Genomic DNA, 16699 nt, shown 5'->3' with positions numbered 1-16699 from the left:
TAAGTTGCATGTCCTTGGCACAGCATAGCAGGCTACATGGAAATAAAAAGGTACCCTAAGTCTTTTATCCCATCCAAGTTGTGTCAAACTCCGGACTTTATGTTTCAGTGTCAAACTACACACTTACAAGACTACACAAAAATCAAGGCCTAAAATGACACGTTGATCAAATAGATATACTACTGCATGTTTGTAAAATCTCACCCTTTGATGCGTCTATGAGACGTACACACGCTCTTGATGTATCTGGTTTCATAGGGTTGCAAAGGGACCTCTTTGGCCCTCTCTCTCCCTCCTTCTCACTATCTTTCCCCTCTCTCTCAAAGCTCTGGGCTGCCTCCCCGCCTGCCACAAAGCTTGGGGGCTGCTGCCCCCTTTAGTCCTGTCACTCACTCAGGTGAAGGGATGCAGGGGTGTTCTGAAAGGGGGTTAGGGTTATAGTAGCTCCATCAAGCCCTCTATGCTCCAGACTCCTTCAGATGGGCCACACCGGGAGGAAAGGCTGTCAAATTGTATTGGCCATTGTCCCCCCCAATAAACGCCTCCTGCCCTCCCTCCTTTGGCCCTGTCTGTCTGTGATAATGTGAAAGACCCCTGGCAGTCAGAGAATGAATAGACAAGGATGTTCATCTCTATTAAGGGACATCTCTTCAGTCTGCTGCCCAACAAGGCATCACACAAAGGACGAGAAGCTTTTAATTCACAGGGGCTTTTCTACTCCTCCTCCTCCATCTCCTACTCCTCTTCGCTTTCTCTGACTGTCCTCTTCTATTGTCACTCGTTCTCTTTTGAGAAGAATTGTAGCCATTTTCAACGGACAGGGAGATTTTTGGGTTGTCTTTGGGTTGGCTAATTCTGCTGTTAAGGTTGTGAATGAGTTTAACTGAGATTTTCTGTCTGCAGGGTGAGGTAATATGTTCTTTTTGTTTAAGCTTTTCTGGTGTTTCAGAGAAAGGCTGCAGACAGGGTCAAACTGAGGTGAAATAATTTTGCACGCCCAATTTTTCAGTTTTTGATTTGTTAAAAAAGTTAGAAATATCCAATAACTGTCGTTCCACTTCATGATTGTGTCCCACTTGTTGTTGATTCTTCACAAAAAAATACAGTTTTATATCTTTATGTTTGAAGCCTGAAATGTGGCAAAAGGTCGCAAAGTTCAAGGGGGCCGAATACTTTCGCAAGGCACTGTAAATAAGGAAATGATCTCAAAAGACAAAACATTTCCTCATGTTTAATGAGGGAGAGATAAAACACTTCCAGGCCCAGGGACATATACTAGTGGTGACGCAAATTCCAGAACTGGACAAGAACCTGACACTCTCAGCACACAGGGGGACAAACACCTAATCTGTACACGGAGGTGACAGCACTCCCTTCCCAATATGCCCCCCTGGACAAAACTACAACAAAACAACCCACAACTCCTACAGCTCTGTTGCACGCTGGGTCTGTAACAGTGAAGGATCATCATAGGAGGAAGGGGAGGACCATCCTCCTCAGTAAATTTCTTTTTTGTTTAAATAGTGAAACATAATTTTTAGATAAAACTATACCAAATATATTCATGCCAACAAATTTTTGATTACAACACACTCTTTTGCAATGAATGTCTACATTAGAGTCAACAGCACTCTGTAGTGTAGCACCAGAGGACAGCTAGATTCCATCCTCTTCTGGGTACATTGGCTTTAAAACAAAACCTAGGAGGCTCTCGGTTCTCACCTGCTTCCATAGACTTACAAAGTAATTATGACAACTTCCGGAGGCTGTCGTCCAACCTATCAGAGCTCTTGCAGCATGAACTGACATGTTGGCCACCCAATACTGAAAGCACAAGTTACAGATAGTTAGCACTGCAGTGCATAAAATGTGGTGAGTAGTTGACTCAAAGAAAGAAAAATACAATAGTTGAGCAGTTTTGAACAAATGTATTTCTTTAAACATGAAGGAGAAGCAAGATAGATATATTTAGTTGTATTCTTTTCACTTAACCAGCTAGTTTAGCCTACTCAAAGACCCGGCTCAAACAGAGAGGGATGCAATGTTAGCTAGCTGGCTATGGCTATCCAACACTGGAACTTTTCTAAGTCAAGGTAAACTTTTGGTTTTATTAATTTATTGCCACCAGGGCTCACCAGTATAACTGGTAAACTGCTGTAGTGCTTACCGGTTATGAGATGAAGGTTTGGCTCGGAAAGGTTTTTTCGCCTGGTCACAGACAGCTGATGTGTTGTGAAGTCCACAAGCGAAGGGAACTGGTGAGAGAAGGAGAGCATGTAGATGTGAGAAGGAATTATACAACGAGGAAAAATGTAAGTGAACTGTGTTTGTGTGTGATCAGCGGTGTATTCATTTGCAACTGTTGGACTAATGATTACACCCTCAGCTAGATGCAGGCGCTATTGAATGTGTCACTGTCCATCCCCTTGATTACTTTACTTTTTCTCTCAACCTGTGCACCTACGTTGTAAACTTTAAGTCATAGGCTAGGTAATAACAACCTCCAAATGGAAAATGAACCAAAGCATACTTCCAAAGTTGTGGCAAAATGGCTTAAGGACAACAAAGTCAAGGTATTGGAGTGGCCAAAATTCACCCAACTTATTGTGGGAAGCTTGTGGAAGGCTACCCAAAACTTTTGATCCAAGTTAAACAATTTAAAGGCAACCAAATACACTCAATTAGTATGTAAACTTCTGACCCACTGGGAATGTGATGAAATAGATAAATGCTGAAATAAATCACTCTCTCTCCTATTATTCTGACATTTCACATTCTTAAAATAAAGTGGTGATACCAACTGACCTAAAACAGGGATTTTTTCCTTAAATGTCAGGAATTGTGAAAAACAGTTTAAATGTATTTGGCTAAGGTGTATGTAAACTTCCGACTTCAAATTTATTATGTGTGTAAAATTATTTTTTGAAGGTTGTATTTATTATGATGAGCTAAGCTAATTCCAGCTATGTGTGGAGTCATGTTGTCACGCCCTGGTCGAAGTATTTTGTGTTTATCTTCATGTATTTGGTCAGGCCAGGGTGTGGCATGGGTTTTTGTATGTGGTGTGTAAGTATTGGGATTGTAGCTAGTGGGGTGTTCTAGTTAAGTCTATGGCTGTCTGAAGTGGTTCTCAATCAGAGGCAGGTGTTTATCGTTGTCTCTGATTGGGAACCATATTTAGGCAGCCATATTCTTTGAGTTTTTCGTGGGTGATTGTCCTTAGTGTCCTTGTTCATGTCTCTGTGTTTTCACCAGATAGGGCTGTTTCGGTTTTCGTTACGTTTCCACGTTTGTTGTTTTTTTGTAGTTTTTGTATTGATTCGTGTTTTACGTTTGTTGATTAAACATGGATCGCAATCTACACGCCGCATTTTGGTCCGACTCTCCTTCACCAAAAGAGAACCGTTACACATGTTAACATACAATGCATTCTGGGTGTCACGTAATCGTCTGTCGGACCAAAGATGTTATAACGAAATGAGGTGAGTAAGGGTTCACAAATTTTTTGAGAACGTCCGGAAGTGAATAGTGGGATGTGAACAATGGTAGACGACACACCCCTTCAACGTGTATACTATAAACAGATCAAACTCATGTCGTCTTCTATTATTATCTTTGGTTCCTGTGAGAGAAATTTAATGGCGAAGCACAAACTACCCATCATCGGATTACTTGTGATTTCTAGAAAGTGATTTACTCAATTATTCCGGCCAATGGCGTGCTCAACCGTGATGTGATTCATTATAATAGTAATTGCTATTAGCTAATTCATATTGTAGATTATGTCAGACAAGAGTTATAAAATTCTGACCACTTGTGTTATGTCAATCATTCCTCAGGTAGTGCTAGGACAAATATAGCCTACATTTTTTCGGTATGGATGATTGTGTTATGCTGTAGATACTTCTGTGAATGTCTGAACATTGCATCCAAAAATAAACTGCTCACATTCTGGACATAACTTTGTAAGGACCGTGTTTGTGCTAAATGTTTCTGGGAAAAAAGTGTGGCCAGCTCAAATAATGATTGTTGCGTTATTCGAAACTGGCCGTTCTAAATAAGCGTTCTAATCAAGCATTCTAATCACACCGGATTGATCGTACGCTACAGGGATGGGTAACGATGCTTCGAGGGTGGCTGTTGTCTGTGGGCAGAGGGTCCCTGGTTTGAGCCCAGGTAGGGGCGAGGAGAGGGACAGAAGTAAAATTATTACACGGGCACCATTGTAAGCAGGAGAATCTCCTCTTGGTAATTATTTAAGTCTGGGCAGCGAGCTCGGTTGTCATCGATCGCTAAACTAGAAATAGTCAGAAGTTTTTATTTTTTCCCTACTTTTTCATTATACAGACATAAGCACAGTTGACAGCATCGAGGTGAGGATGTTTACTTCGACCTCATGGCTTGGTTTTTGCTCTGACATGCACTGTCAACTGCGGGACCTTATATAGACAGGTGTGTGCTTTTTCAAATCATGTCCAATCAATTAAATTTACCACAGGTGAACTGCAATCAAGTTGAGAAAGATCTCAATGATGATCAATGGAAACAGGATGCACCTGAGCTCCATTTTGAGTCTCATAGCAAAGGGTCTGAATATGTATCTAAATAAGGTATCCTTTTTTTATACATTTGCAAACATTTCTAAAAATCTGTTTTTGCTTTGTCATTGTGGGTTACTGTGTGTAGATTGCTGAGGACATTTTTGTATTGAATCCATTCAAGAAAAAAGCTGTAATGTAACAAAAAGTGAAAAAAAGTCAAGGGGTTGAATACTTTCTGAAGGCATTGTATACAGGCATACAAATGTATAGGGGCAGGCTGAGCTGATGACCTCATTTCAAGATGGCCTCCACCGCAAACTGACGGGATGGGTCAGGATGGACTAATATGGGAGCTGTGGTGCTTGAGGTCCAGGAACGCCCGGTCAGCAGCTGGGGACCACGTGAACAGAACCTTAGGAGAAGTGAGTGCAGAAAGGGGGGAAACCAGGGTGCTGTAGCCCCGGAACAAAGCGACAATAAAAATGGGAAAATCGCAGGAAGTGTTTCACAAAAAGCTGGTTCTCCAGGAAGTGCTGATCTGTCTGACGTGGAGCATGTGGTTTTGGGCTGAGCAGGAGAAAACAAGGATGTCATCGAGGTATACAAAACGTCATTTACCAGGGCCTGGAACACAGCTGGAGCGTTGGTCAGACCAATGGGCATAACCAGATATTTTCAGTGTCCGCTGACCGTGTTGAAGGCTGCCTTCCATTCGTCCCATTCCCGTATCCGCACCAGATTATAGGCATTCCGCAGGTCCAACTTAGAGAAAATAGTGTCCCCCTGGAGTGGCTCGAAGGCCAAGGCGATGAGTGGTTCTTAATCAACCTTTTTGGGATAGGGGGCAGCATTTTCACTTTTGGATGAATAGCGTGCCCAGAGTGAACTGCCTCCTACTCTGTCCCAGATGCTAATATAAGCATATTATTATTATTAGTATTGGATAGAAAACACTCTGAAGTTTCTAAAACTGTTAGAATGATGTCCGTGAGTACAACAGAACTCATATGGCAAGCGAAAACCTGAGAAAAATCCAACCAGGAAGTGGGACATCTGAGGTTTGTAGTTTTTCAAAGCTTGGCCTACCGAGTACACATTGAGATATGGATTAGGTTGCACTTCCTAGGGCTTCCACTAGATATCAACCGTCTTTTGAAACTTGAATGAGGATTCTACTATAAGAGGGGCTCATGAGACCTCTTCGATGACCAAGGCAGAGAGCCTTGGTCATCATGACGCGCGCTCCCGACAGAGTTACCTCGCGTTCCAGTGCTTTTTCTGAAGACAAAGGAATTCTCCGGTTGGAACATTATTGATGTTTTATGTTAAAAACATCCTAACGATTGATTCCATACATCGTTTGACATGTTTCTAAAGGATTGTAACAGAACTTTTCCAAGTTTTTGTCTGGATGAAATGCTCGCGCCTCATGAAGATGGATTACTGGGCTGAACACGCTAACAACAAGTGGCGATTTGGACATAAATGATGGAACTTTATGGAACAAATCAGTCATTTATTGTCGAACTGAGATTCCTGGGAGTGCCTTCTGATGAAGATCATCAAAGGTAAGTGAATATTTATGGTGTTGTTGCTAACTTTGTTGATTCCAAAATGGCGGCTATTCGTCTGGCTGTTTTGGGTTCTGAGCGCCGTTCCCAGATTATGCTTTTTCCGTAAAGTTTTTTAGAAATCTGACACAGCGGTTGCATTAAGGAGATGTCTATCTTTAATACTGTGAATAACACTAGTATATTTTATCAACGTTTATTATTAGTATTTCTGCAAAATCATCAGATGTTTTAGAATCAAAACATTACTGCACTTAAGGCGTCAATGTAAACCGAGATTTTTGGATATAAATATGCACATTATCGAACAAAACATGCATGTATTGTGCAACATGATGTCCTATGAGTGTCATCTGATGAAGATCAAAGGTTAGTGATTAACCTTTTGCGTGTAGGGGGCAGTATTTTCGTTTTTGGCTAAAAATGTACCCATTTGAAACTGCCTATTTCTCAGCCCCAGAAACTAGAATATGCATATAATTGTCAGTTTAGGATAGAAAACACAAGTTTCCAAAACTGTAAAAATATTGTCTGTGAGTATAACAGAACTGATATTGCAGGCAAAACCTGAGGAAAATCTAATCAGGAAGTGCCTCTTATTTTGAAACCTCTGTTCCTATGCATGCCTATCCTCCATTTAAAAGGGATATCAACCAGATTCCTTTTTCTATGTCTTCCCTAAGGTGTCAACAGTCTTTAGACATAGTTTCAGGCTTTTATTTGGAAGAATGAGCGAGAAAGATCACATTGCGTAAGTGGATAGGTGGGGGCTCTCAGTGAGTTTTGCGCAACTGAGTAAAGCGGCCATTGTTTCTCCCGGTCCTATTGAAAAACCTACACACCCGGTTGATATATTAACGAATATATATTTTAAAAACAACCTGAGGATTGATTATAAAAAACATTTGACATGTTTCTGTGGACATTATGGATATTATTTTGAATTTTCGTCTGCGTTGTCGTGACCGCTCTTTCCTGTGGATTTCTGAACAAACGGAGGTATTTTGGGTAAAAAAAATAATCTTTATGAAACAAAAGGAACATTTGTTGTGTAACTGGGAGTCTCTTGAGTGAAAACTGTGTTTTGCAATATTGACCTTGTGATTTCATGAATGAATATTTTTTAGTAATATTATTTGACTGTGGCACTATGCTATTCAGCGGTTGCTGATGACAAATATCCCGCTTAAGGAAGTTAATTTAATCTATATTTCTGCTTTTTGTGACTCCTATCTTTGTCTGGAAAAAATGGCTGTGTTTTTTCGACTTGGCAGTGATCTAACATAATCATATGTTGTGCTTTAGCTGTAAATAATTTTTGAAATTTGACACGATGGGTAGCTGTATTGGACTTGTTATTAATGTGTGAAAGTTACATATTTCAAAAAATATTTCTGAATTTCGCCCTGCACTTCCAGCGGAATGTTGTCGATGTGTTCCGCTAGCGGTACCCCTGCGCTAGAAAGGTTAAAACCTCTTGGGGATAGGGGGCAGCATTTTGACATTATCTAGTGGCCTCATGGATAGGATTAGATTAATATTCTTCACAATGATTATTTTTCTGTGTCACAAGGTTTTGTTATATTTCAGTCTTCTGTGATGTATATAAAGTATAATAGTGGGATACAAACTCAAAATTGAATACATTTCAACTCTATATCTGACTTGGTGCATGTGTCTTCTTTTTTTAAGATCATTGTGTGTGCGGTGTATACTTTTGTTAAGGTAGATGTGAAGACTATCAGTAAACACAGATTAGATTAAGGAGCCATGTGGGGTCCTTTCGTTTCTCAAGAATTAGGTCATTTCTCATCATACTGGGTCATTTTGTGACTCATGTTTTCTTCCAACTAGGTAGTTTGTAATTTAAGTAGATCCAAAGAACTTGGTTAATTGCATCTGTCATGCGAGGAACAAGAAAAGTGGTAAATCTGTCGAATAATTCACTTTAGTTTAACGCTGTCAAAACTGTCAAAGGTCACGGACTGCATCCCAAGCTGAGTCTGGCAGGTCACCCGGGTGATCTCCTCCCATTCAGTGCCATTGACCCATGCCCAGGGCAAAGCCAAGCCAACTGGAAGTCATTAATGTCACTCAGTTACCACTGGGTATCCATTGTCCTCCTCGTGCAGGATCAAAGCAGAGAGTATTGGCAATTGCTTTTAATTGCCTTAATCAGTAAAAGTGGGTGGGGGGGCGAGGACCATCCTCATTAATCCTAGAACCCCCCCCATCTTTTAGATGGAGCAGATGTCAATCATTTTGCTCCCCCCTCACCCAGTCGTCACTGTTTGGGGAAATGGGGAAGGGGCGGGTGTACCTACTACTGTGAAGTTGAGTGTCTAATTAGGCCTGGTGGTTTAAATGTGTGTGTCATTGCACATGGGTATTGCAGGTTTGTATGACTGAGTGTGTCAGAAACAGCCTTGAGTGCAGTATTGCTGTATAGGGGAGTGGCTCATCTGTCTGTCTGTCAGCCGCTGGTCTTGGAAGCTTTTACAATCTGAAGCCTTTGTTGTGGCGCTGTCATGGATGTGTGTCTGTGAGGGGCTTAGTTTGTGGTTGAGGCCCTGACACGAAAAGAAAGAGATGAGTGTGGTGAAAGCCGGCCGCGTACTACTCATTTACAGTAAGCGGGAGAAGCAGCTCCCGCTGTGATCCTTTGATCAGCCCAGAAAGCATCTGGTCTGTAGCATTAGATGGTAAACAAGTCTTAAAGAGCAAAAAGCAGCTTTTAGTCAGACAACTGTTTGGGAATGGAGCACGCTTCATTATATAGCACTGCACAAGATGGTCAAAATAATATAGTGGGTGTGTGTGTGAACACGAACTCAATATACTATACTATGCCACTTTCACATGCTAGTTGAACTAGGAAACTCAAAAATGTTGCTTTTGCCACATGTAATTATTTGCATGAAATTGATCAAAACTAAGCCTGGTTTGTTGTAATGTCCTAAGGTAGGCCTACTGTACTTTTATATTTGTATGAGAGGGTTATAATCATTGATTTTTGATAGGCTAACGTTACTTGATGATTACATGCTGTTAGCACCTGAGCTTTTGTCTTGAAGCTTAAACGTAACAAAGAATTCTAAATCATTTCTATTTAATTACCTCTGAAATTCCATGAAAACAATAGAATGACAAAGTAAATAAATATGTAGGCTATAGCAGCCTCTAGGTAGGTAAATGGTGATTTCTTCCCTGTCTTCTCTCACTCTGTCAATGAATAACTGTAGGTGTGTGTGCAGAGGCCCGTCGGTCGGAGGCTTGACTACTTGATCGGGCCAAATCCGACATAAAAAGCACACACAGACAGAACTCTACCAGGGGTTGCTAAAACGTCTGTCCTCAAAACAGTTTGCTAGTGTGCCACGCACTTGAACTGTCCAAGTGCTTAGCTTACAAAAAACGTACCATCTCTATTGCGTATAAACACAAGCTGATCCACTGGATGAACCTCCTCACACCAACAGGATCCAAATGTACCCTCTGTTTGCCTTAATGTTCATAACTCCACGGACCCCGTCTTGTACAGTGGAACTCAGAAATATATGTGGTTACTTGGTTACTGTGCTGTCCTTGGTTACTGTGCTGTCCTTTCAGCACCACGATTTGAAGGACGCTCAAATCGCTTAAAATAACCCTCATCAAGATCTGTTGCCTAATAGTCCTACCCATCACATTATTATTACAAATAGATGATAATTTATCACAATGGTGCTCGTTTAGGAAAGTTAGACCAAAGCTGAATCGATGTCTTGCAAGATCACATGGTTCATTAGTATTTTAGCATAGCAGCAGTAATGTTACACCAGAAACATCTACCCAGTCATTTCTTATCTGAAGCTTTGATTGAAAAAAAATAGGCCTACAAGAGAGGCTAATAGTTTGTCAACATCGTCTGCTTTAATTTGCTCACGAAACAGTAAAATGTGAACAAATGTCTTTCACGAATGACAGTGATGGACTATTTTGAAATGAGGTTGGTGTTTGAGACAATATCTGTTGGCAAAGGCAGAAGTTGCAATTGGAGGATGCATTTTATGTTTAGGGCTATTCTACAATTATATTAAATAGGCTACATCAGTCGGTACAAACGTTGATTAAGAAATGTCGTAAAAAAAAAGCTCCCTCACCTAAAATAAATTGCATTAGACCCTTTAATTGTCTGCACATGCTTGTGAATTGTTGCATTATTTAAGAGTGCAAAGTGGTTTGGTTCCATTATTCAAATGTGTAACAAGGTTAAGATGAAAAGTCACTTGCATAGTAGAAGCCCGCTTACTGGCGACACTGGAATGTTTACGGTAAATGTCTGTTGCCAAGCCCCAAACCCTATCTCGGCACAATTAAATGTACAAATGATGTAAATTGAAATCTAGTCGCGCTGTTTCTCCTTAAACTTTCGTCAAGGAGAAAAGCCCCTAAGCGAGAGAGAGAAATGTGTGTAAGGAATGAGGCTGCTAAAAATGTAGTAGTTGCTGACGGCGTTGCTCCTCTCTCTCTCTTCCCCCTTCTCTCCCTCTTCTTCCCTCTCCTCTCTTCCCCGCTGTGGGGGACAGCTGGCTCTCATCCATCATCCCTTCACAGAGATATAGTTCAGTGGGCCACTGCCAGTTAACCTGTTGTTTTCTAAAGAAACACTCACCCAGTCCCTGGCCAGGGACTTTGTTTTTCTAATATCTGGATAGTCTATAAAACATGTGTTTGAAATACTGTATATATCTTTTTAAAAAATTGGGGAGGGTGCACTCTGTTTCAGCACAGAAGGTGGGGGAGGGGCAGAAGAGGAGCAGGGCCTGGTGCGGTAGAGGGTGGAGAGAGAAAGTCTGCGAACTCTCGCAGGTGAGACAAACTTGTTGCTGCAATAGGTTATCTGTCATCTCGTGGTAGTGTCTGTATTGACCCCATCAAATTGATGTTAAGAAGCTAGCTAGCTAGCTAGCTAGCTAATTGAGGGTATGTTGCTGCGCTCCCCATCCCTGTCTACAACAACCACTCTATTCATATTCAACAACAGCCTACCGGTTGGTTGATCATTGTAGCCTACTCCTTCTCATTTAGCCAAGTTAATTATAATTCCATTTTGCATCGATTAGAAATCTCCCACCTCACTTGCTACACATGGAGCCTCTGACTGTATTGTAGGCCTGTACTGCCTTTTTTGTGGGGCACACCCATAACTGCCATATAACTGTTTTATTAATATTTGAAATTACATGGTATATCCTTGTGTAACCGATGTGAAATGGCTAGCTAGTTAGCAGTGGTGCGCGCTAATACCCAATAGCATTTCAATCGGTGACGTCACTTGCTCTGAGACCTGAAGAGGTTGTTCCCCTTGCTCTGTAAGGGCCGTGGATTTTTTTGGCGCGATGAGTAACAATGCTTCGAGGGTGACAGTTGTTGATGTGTGCAGAGGGTCCCTGGTTTGAGCGAGGGGACGGACGAAAATTCAACTGTTACATTGATGCTGTTGACCCGGATCACTGGTTGCTGCGGAAAAGGAGGTCAAAAGGGGGGTGAGTGTAACTGATGTGAAATCAAAATCAAAAGTAACAGTCAGTATCAGGTGTGGCCACCAGATGCATTAAGTACTGCAGTGCATCTCCTCCTCCTCATGGACTGCACCAGATTTGCCAGTTCTTGCTGTGAGATGTTACCCCACTCCCCAGTCCATGACGGACCCTCCACCTCCAAATCGGTCCAGCTTCAGAGTACAGGCCTCGGTGTAATGCTCCTTCCTTCGACGACAAACGCAAATCCGACCATCACCCCTGGTGAGACAAAACGGTGACTCGTCAGTGAAGAGCACTTTTTGCCAGTCCTGTCTGGTCCAGCGACGGTGGGTTTGTGCACGTAGGCAACGCTGTTGCCGGTGATGTCTGGTGAGGACCTGCCTTACAACAGGACAACAAACCCTCAGTCCAGCCTCTCTCAGCCTAAGGCTACGTTCACGCAAATGAGAAGTGACCCTGGGCATCTTTCTTTTTGGTGTTTTTCAGAGTCAGTAGAAAGGCCTCTTTAGTGTCATAAGTTTTCATAATTGTGACCTTAATTGCCTACCGTCTGTACACTGTTAGTGTCTTATCGACCGTTCCGCATGTTCATTAATTGTTTATGGTTCATTGAACAAACAGGGTTTCAACCCTTTACAATGAAGATCTGTGAAGTTATTTCGATTTTTACGAATTATCTTTGAAAGACAGGGTCCTGAAAAGGGGACATTTCTTTTTATCGAATCAAATCTTTGCTCACTGACAGAGTCCTCAAATGATATCATAACCGCCACGATAAAAGACAGTACCGTGCAGCCGTCTTCATCAACCTGGCCAAGGCTTTCGACTTTGTCAATCACCACATTCTTATCGGCAGACTCAATAGCCTTGGTTTCTCAACTAACTGCCTCGCCTGGTTCACCAACTACTTCTCAGATAGTGTTCAGTAGGTCAAATCAGAAGGCCTGTTGTCCGGACCTCTGGCAGTCTCTATATGAGGGTGCCACAGGGTTCAAATCTCGGGCCAACTCTTTTCTCTGTATACATCAATGATGTCGCTCTTGCTGATGGTGATTCTCTGATCCACCTCCTCGCAGATGACACCATTATGTATACTTCTGGCCCTTCTTTGGACACTGTGTTAACAACCCTCCATACAACTTTCCTTCCATGGCCTGCAATTGCTCTTAAATACAAGTAAAACTAAATGCATGCTCTTCAACCGATCGCTGCCTGCACCTGCTCGCCTGTCCAACATCACTACTCTGGACGGTTCTGACTTAGAATACGTGGACTACAAATACAAACTACAAATACTTAGGTGTCTGGTTAGACTGTAAACTCTCCTTCCAGACCCACATCAAACATCTCCAATCCAAAGTTGAATCTAGAATTGGCTTCCTATTTCACAACAAAGCATCCTTTACTCATGCTGCCAAACATACCCTTGTAAAACTGACCATCCTACCAATCCTCGACTTCGGCGATGTCATTTACAAAATAGCCTCCAATACCCTACTCAACAAATTGGATGCAGTCTATCACAGTGCCATCCGTTTTGTCACCAAAGCCCCATATACTACCCTGTACGCTCTCGTTGCCTGGCCCTCGCTTCATACTCAGAGCAGCTCACACATTACTGCACCTGTACATAGCCCACCTATAATTTAACCCAAACAACTACCGCTTTCCCTACTATATTTATTTTATTTATTTATTTATTATGCTCCTTTGCACCCCATTAAATAAATCAAATCAATTTCTACTTTGCACATTCTTCCACTGCAAATCTACCATTCCAGTGTTTTACTTGCAAAATTGTATTAATTTTGTCACCATGGCCTTTTGCCTTTACCTCCCTTATCTCACCTCATTTGCTTACATCGTATATAGACTTGTTTCTACTGTATTATTGACTGTATGTTTGTTTTACTCCATGTGTAACTCTGTGTCGTTGTATGTGTCGAACTGCTTTGCTTTATCTTGGCCAGGTCGCAATTGTAAATGAGAACTTGTTCTCAACTTGCCTACCTGGTTAAATAAAGGTGAAATAAAAAATAAAATAAAAAAATCCAGACAGCTGATGTTCTGATAGAGCTGCAAAATCTGGATCCCTACAAATCAGTTGGGCTGAGACAATCTGGTCCCTCTATTCCTAGAATTATCCGCCACCATTGTTGCAACCCCTATTACTAGTCTGTTCAACCTCTTTTGTATCGTCTGAGATTCCTAAAGATTGGAATGCGCCCGCGATCATCCCCCTCCTCAAAGGGGGACTCACTCTAGACCCAAACTGTTACAGACTTATATCCATCTTGCCCTGCCTTTCTAAAGTCTTCGAAAGCCAAGTAAACAAAACAGATCACCGACCATTTCGAATCCCACCGTACCTTCTCCGCTATGCAATCTGGTTTCCGAGCTGGTCACGGGTGCACCTCAGCCACTCTCAAGGTCCTAAAAGATATCCTAACCGCCATCGATAAGAGACAGTACTGTGCAGCTGTCTTCATCGACCTGGCCAAGGCTTTCGACTCTGTCAATCACCGTATTCTTATTGGCAGACTTAACAGACTTGGTTTCTCTAATGACTACCTCGCTTAGTTCACTAACTACTTCTAGTCTAGTTTGTATTTCGCACATTATCGTATAAACACATACTCATTGACACACACACACTTACACTGTGGCATATACTGTATACACTCTTATATGTAAGTGGAATATAGTTTTTCCATCTGTCTGATCATGTGTGTGTTACTCTTTTGTCATTGTATGGGATCAAAGAGAGCCTCTTATGACACTCCAAGTGTATTTGCCGTGTCTCACAATGGCTGAGAAGTGTGTGTGTGTGTGTGTGTGTGTCATCGCAAGTTGTGGGTGGAGGGACTGTTTAGCGTCAACTGTGCTGTGTGTGTGTGTGTATGTGTGTCATCCCAAGTTGTGGGGGGAGGGACTGCCACAGAATAAGTGATGAGAGTGTACAGTGCTTTGCGAAAGTATTCACCCCCTGCCTCTGGCCCGGGGCCACCAGCGACGGCCTCCGGCCCGCAGCGAGGGTGCCCGGCCTCCGGCCCGCAGCGAGGGTGCCCGGCCCGGGGCCCGCAGCGAGGGTGCCCACACCAGAGGCACCACCAAAGGGGGGTGGAGCCAGAGGTGGAGCAGGGTCTACGTCACGCGCCAGAGCCGCCACCGCGGATAGATGCCCACCCGGACCCTCCCCTATAGGTTCAGGTTTTGCGGCCGGAGTCCGCACCTTTGGGGGGGGTACTGTCACGCCCTGACCTTAGCGATGTGGTCATTTTCAAGTTTTGTTGGCGACATTTATCTTAAATAAATAGAAATGTACGCTCACCACGCTGCACCTTGGTCCTGTTCTTCAAACGCCCCTGACAGTGGGGAGCACAGGGCTGTTAACCGGGGTAGGGGTAGCCAGGTGGAAAGCATGGCCAGCTGTAGAAAAATGCTTATTGAAATTCTCAATTATTGTGAATTTAACAGTAGTGACAGAGTTTCCTAGCCTCAGTGCAGTGGACAGATGGGAGGAGGTGCTCTTATTCTCCATGGACATTAGTGTCCCAGAACTTTGAGTTTGTACTACAGGATGCAAATTTCTGTTTGAAAAAGATAGCCTTAGCTTTCCTAACTGCCTGTGTATATTGGTTCCTAACTTCCCTGAAAAGTTGCATATCACGGGGGCTATTCGATGCTAATGCAGAACGCCACAGGATGTTTTTATGCTGGTCAAGGGCAGACAGGTCAGGAGTGAACCAAGGGCTATATCTATTCCTGGTTCTACATTTTTTGTATGGAACATGCTTATTTAAGTTGGTGAGGAAAGCACTTTGAAAGAACAACCAGACATCCTCTACTGACGGGATGAGGTCAATGTCATTCCAGGATACCCCGGCCAGGTCTATTAGAAAGGCCTGTTCGCTGATGTGTTTTAGGGAGCGTTTGACAGTGATCAGGGTTGGTCGTTTGACCCATTACGGATGCAGGCAATGAGGCAGTGATCGCTGAGATCTTGGTTGAAAACAGCAGAGATGTATTTGGAGGACGAGTTAGTTAGGAGGATATCTATGAGGGTGCCCATGTATACGGATTTGGGGTTTTACCTTGTAGGTTCATAGATAATTTGTGTGAGATTGAGGGCATCAAGCTTAGATTGTAGGATGGCCGGGGTGTTAAGGATGTCCCAGTTTAGGTTACCTAGCAGCACGAGCTCAGAAGAGATACATTTTTAGAAGTAGAAGCTCGAATTGTTTTGATACAGAACTCTGTAGGCTATCTCTGCAGTAGATTTCCACAATGCACCCTTTGGCAGTTCTATCTTGGCGGAAAATGTTATAGTTAGGGATGGACATATCAGGGATTTTGGTGGTTTTCTTAAGCCAGGATTCAGACACTGCTAAGACATCCGGGTTGGGAGAATGTGCTAAAGCAGTGAATAAAACAAACTTAGGGAGGAGGCTTCTAATGTTAAAATGCATGAAACCAAGGCTTTCACGGTTACAGAAGTCATCAAATGAGAGCACCTGGGGAATAGGAGTGGAGCTAGGCACTGCTGGTCCTGGATTAACCTCTACATTACCAGAGGAACAGAGGAGAAGTAGGATAAGGGTACGGCTAAAGGCTATAAGAACTGGTCGTCTAGCACGTTCGGAACAGAGAGTAAAGGGAGCAGGTTTCTGGGCACGATAGCATAGATTCAAGAGCACAATGTACAGACAAAGGTATGGTAGGAAGAGAGTACATTGGAGGTAAACCTAGGCATTGAGTAATGGTGAGAGAGATATATAGTCTCTAGAGACGTTTAAACCAGGTGATGTCATCGCATATGTGGGAGGTGGAACAACATGGTTGGTTAAGGCATATTGAGCAGGATACGACGATTCAGACAGTTAGCAGGCCGGGGCTAGCAAGCTAGCAGTTAGCAGGCCAGGGCTAGCATAAGGGCCTTAGAGGGACGTTGCGATGGGGGAAAGTCTGTTTTTGCCTTCTCGTGCGGTGACGTCGATAGACCAGTCGTGGAAGTAGTAGGGTTCCAAGTAGCAGAGGGGTCCAAGTCCAATTGGCAAAATGG

General features: G+C 42.8%; 1 protein-coding gene across 1 annotated transcript in view; it reads right to left on the bottom strand.

Annotated features, from left to right (window-relative positions):
• Positions 1-1766: 1766 nt before the first annotated feature.
• Positions 1767-16699, bottom strand: part of LOC112247258 (proteasome subunit beta type-7-like) — a 60445-nt gene continuing 45512 nt past the window's right edge. Inside the window, exons 8-9 of the mRNA XM_042311708.1 lie at positions 2168-2255; positions 1767-1824 (exon numbers count right to left, since the gene is read on the bottom strand). Of these exons, the coding sequence (XP_042167642.1) occupies positions 2213-2255 (43 nt within the window). The 3' untranslated portion in view covers positions 1767-1824; positions 2168-2212. The remainder of the gene's footprint in view (positions 1825-2167; positions 2256-16699) is intronic.

Source organism: Oncorhynchus tshawytscha, linkage group LG33 (genome assembly GCF_018296145.1).
Source record: "Oncorhynchus tshawytscha isolate Ot180627B linkage group LG33, Otsh_v2.0, whole genome shotgun sequence".
In the NCBI taxonomy this organism is placed as follows: domain Eukaryota; kingdom Metazoa; phylum Chordata; class Actinopteri; order Salmoniformes; family Salmonidae; genus Oncorhynchus; species Oncorhynchus tshawytscha.
This window is presented reverse-complemented; position numbering and strand designations above follow the sequence as displayed.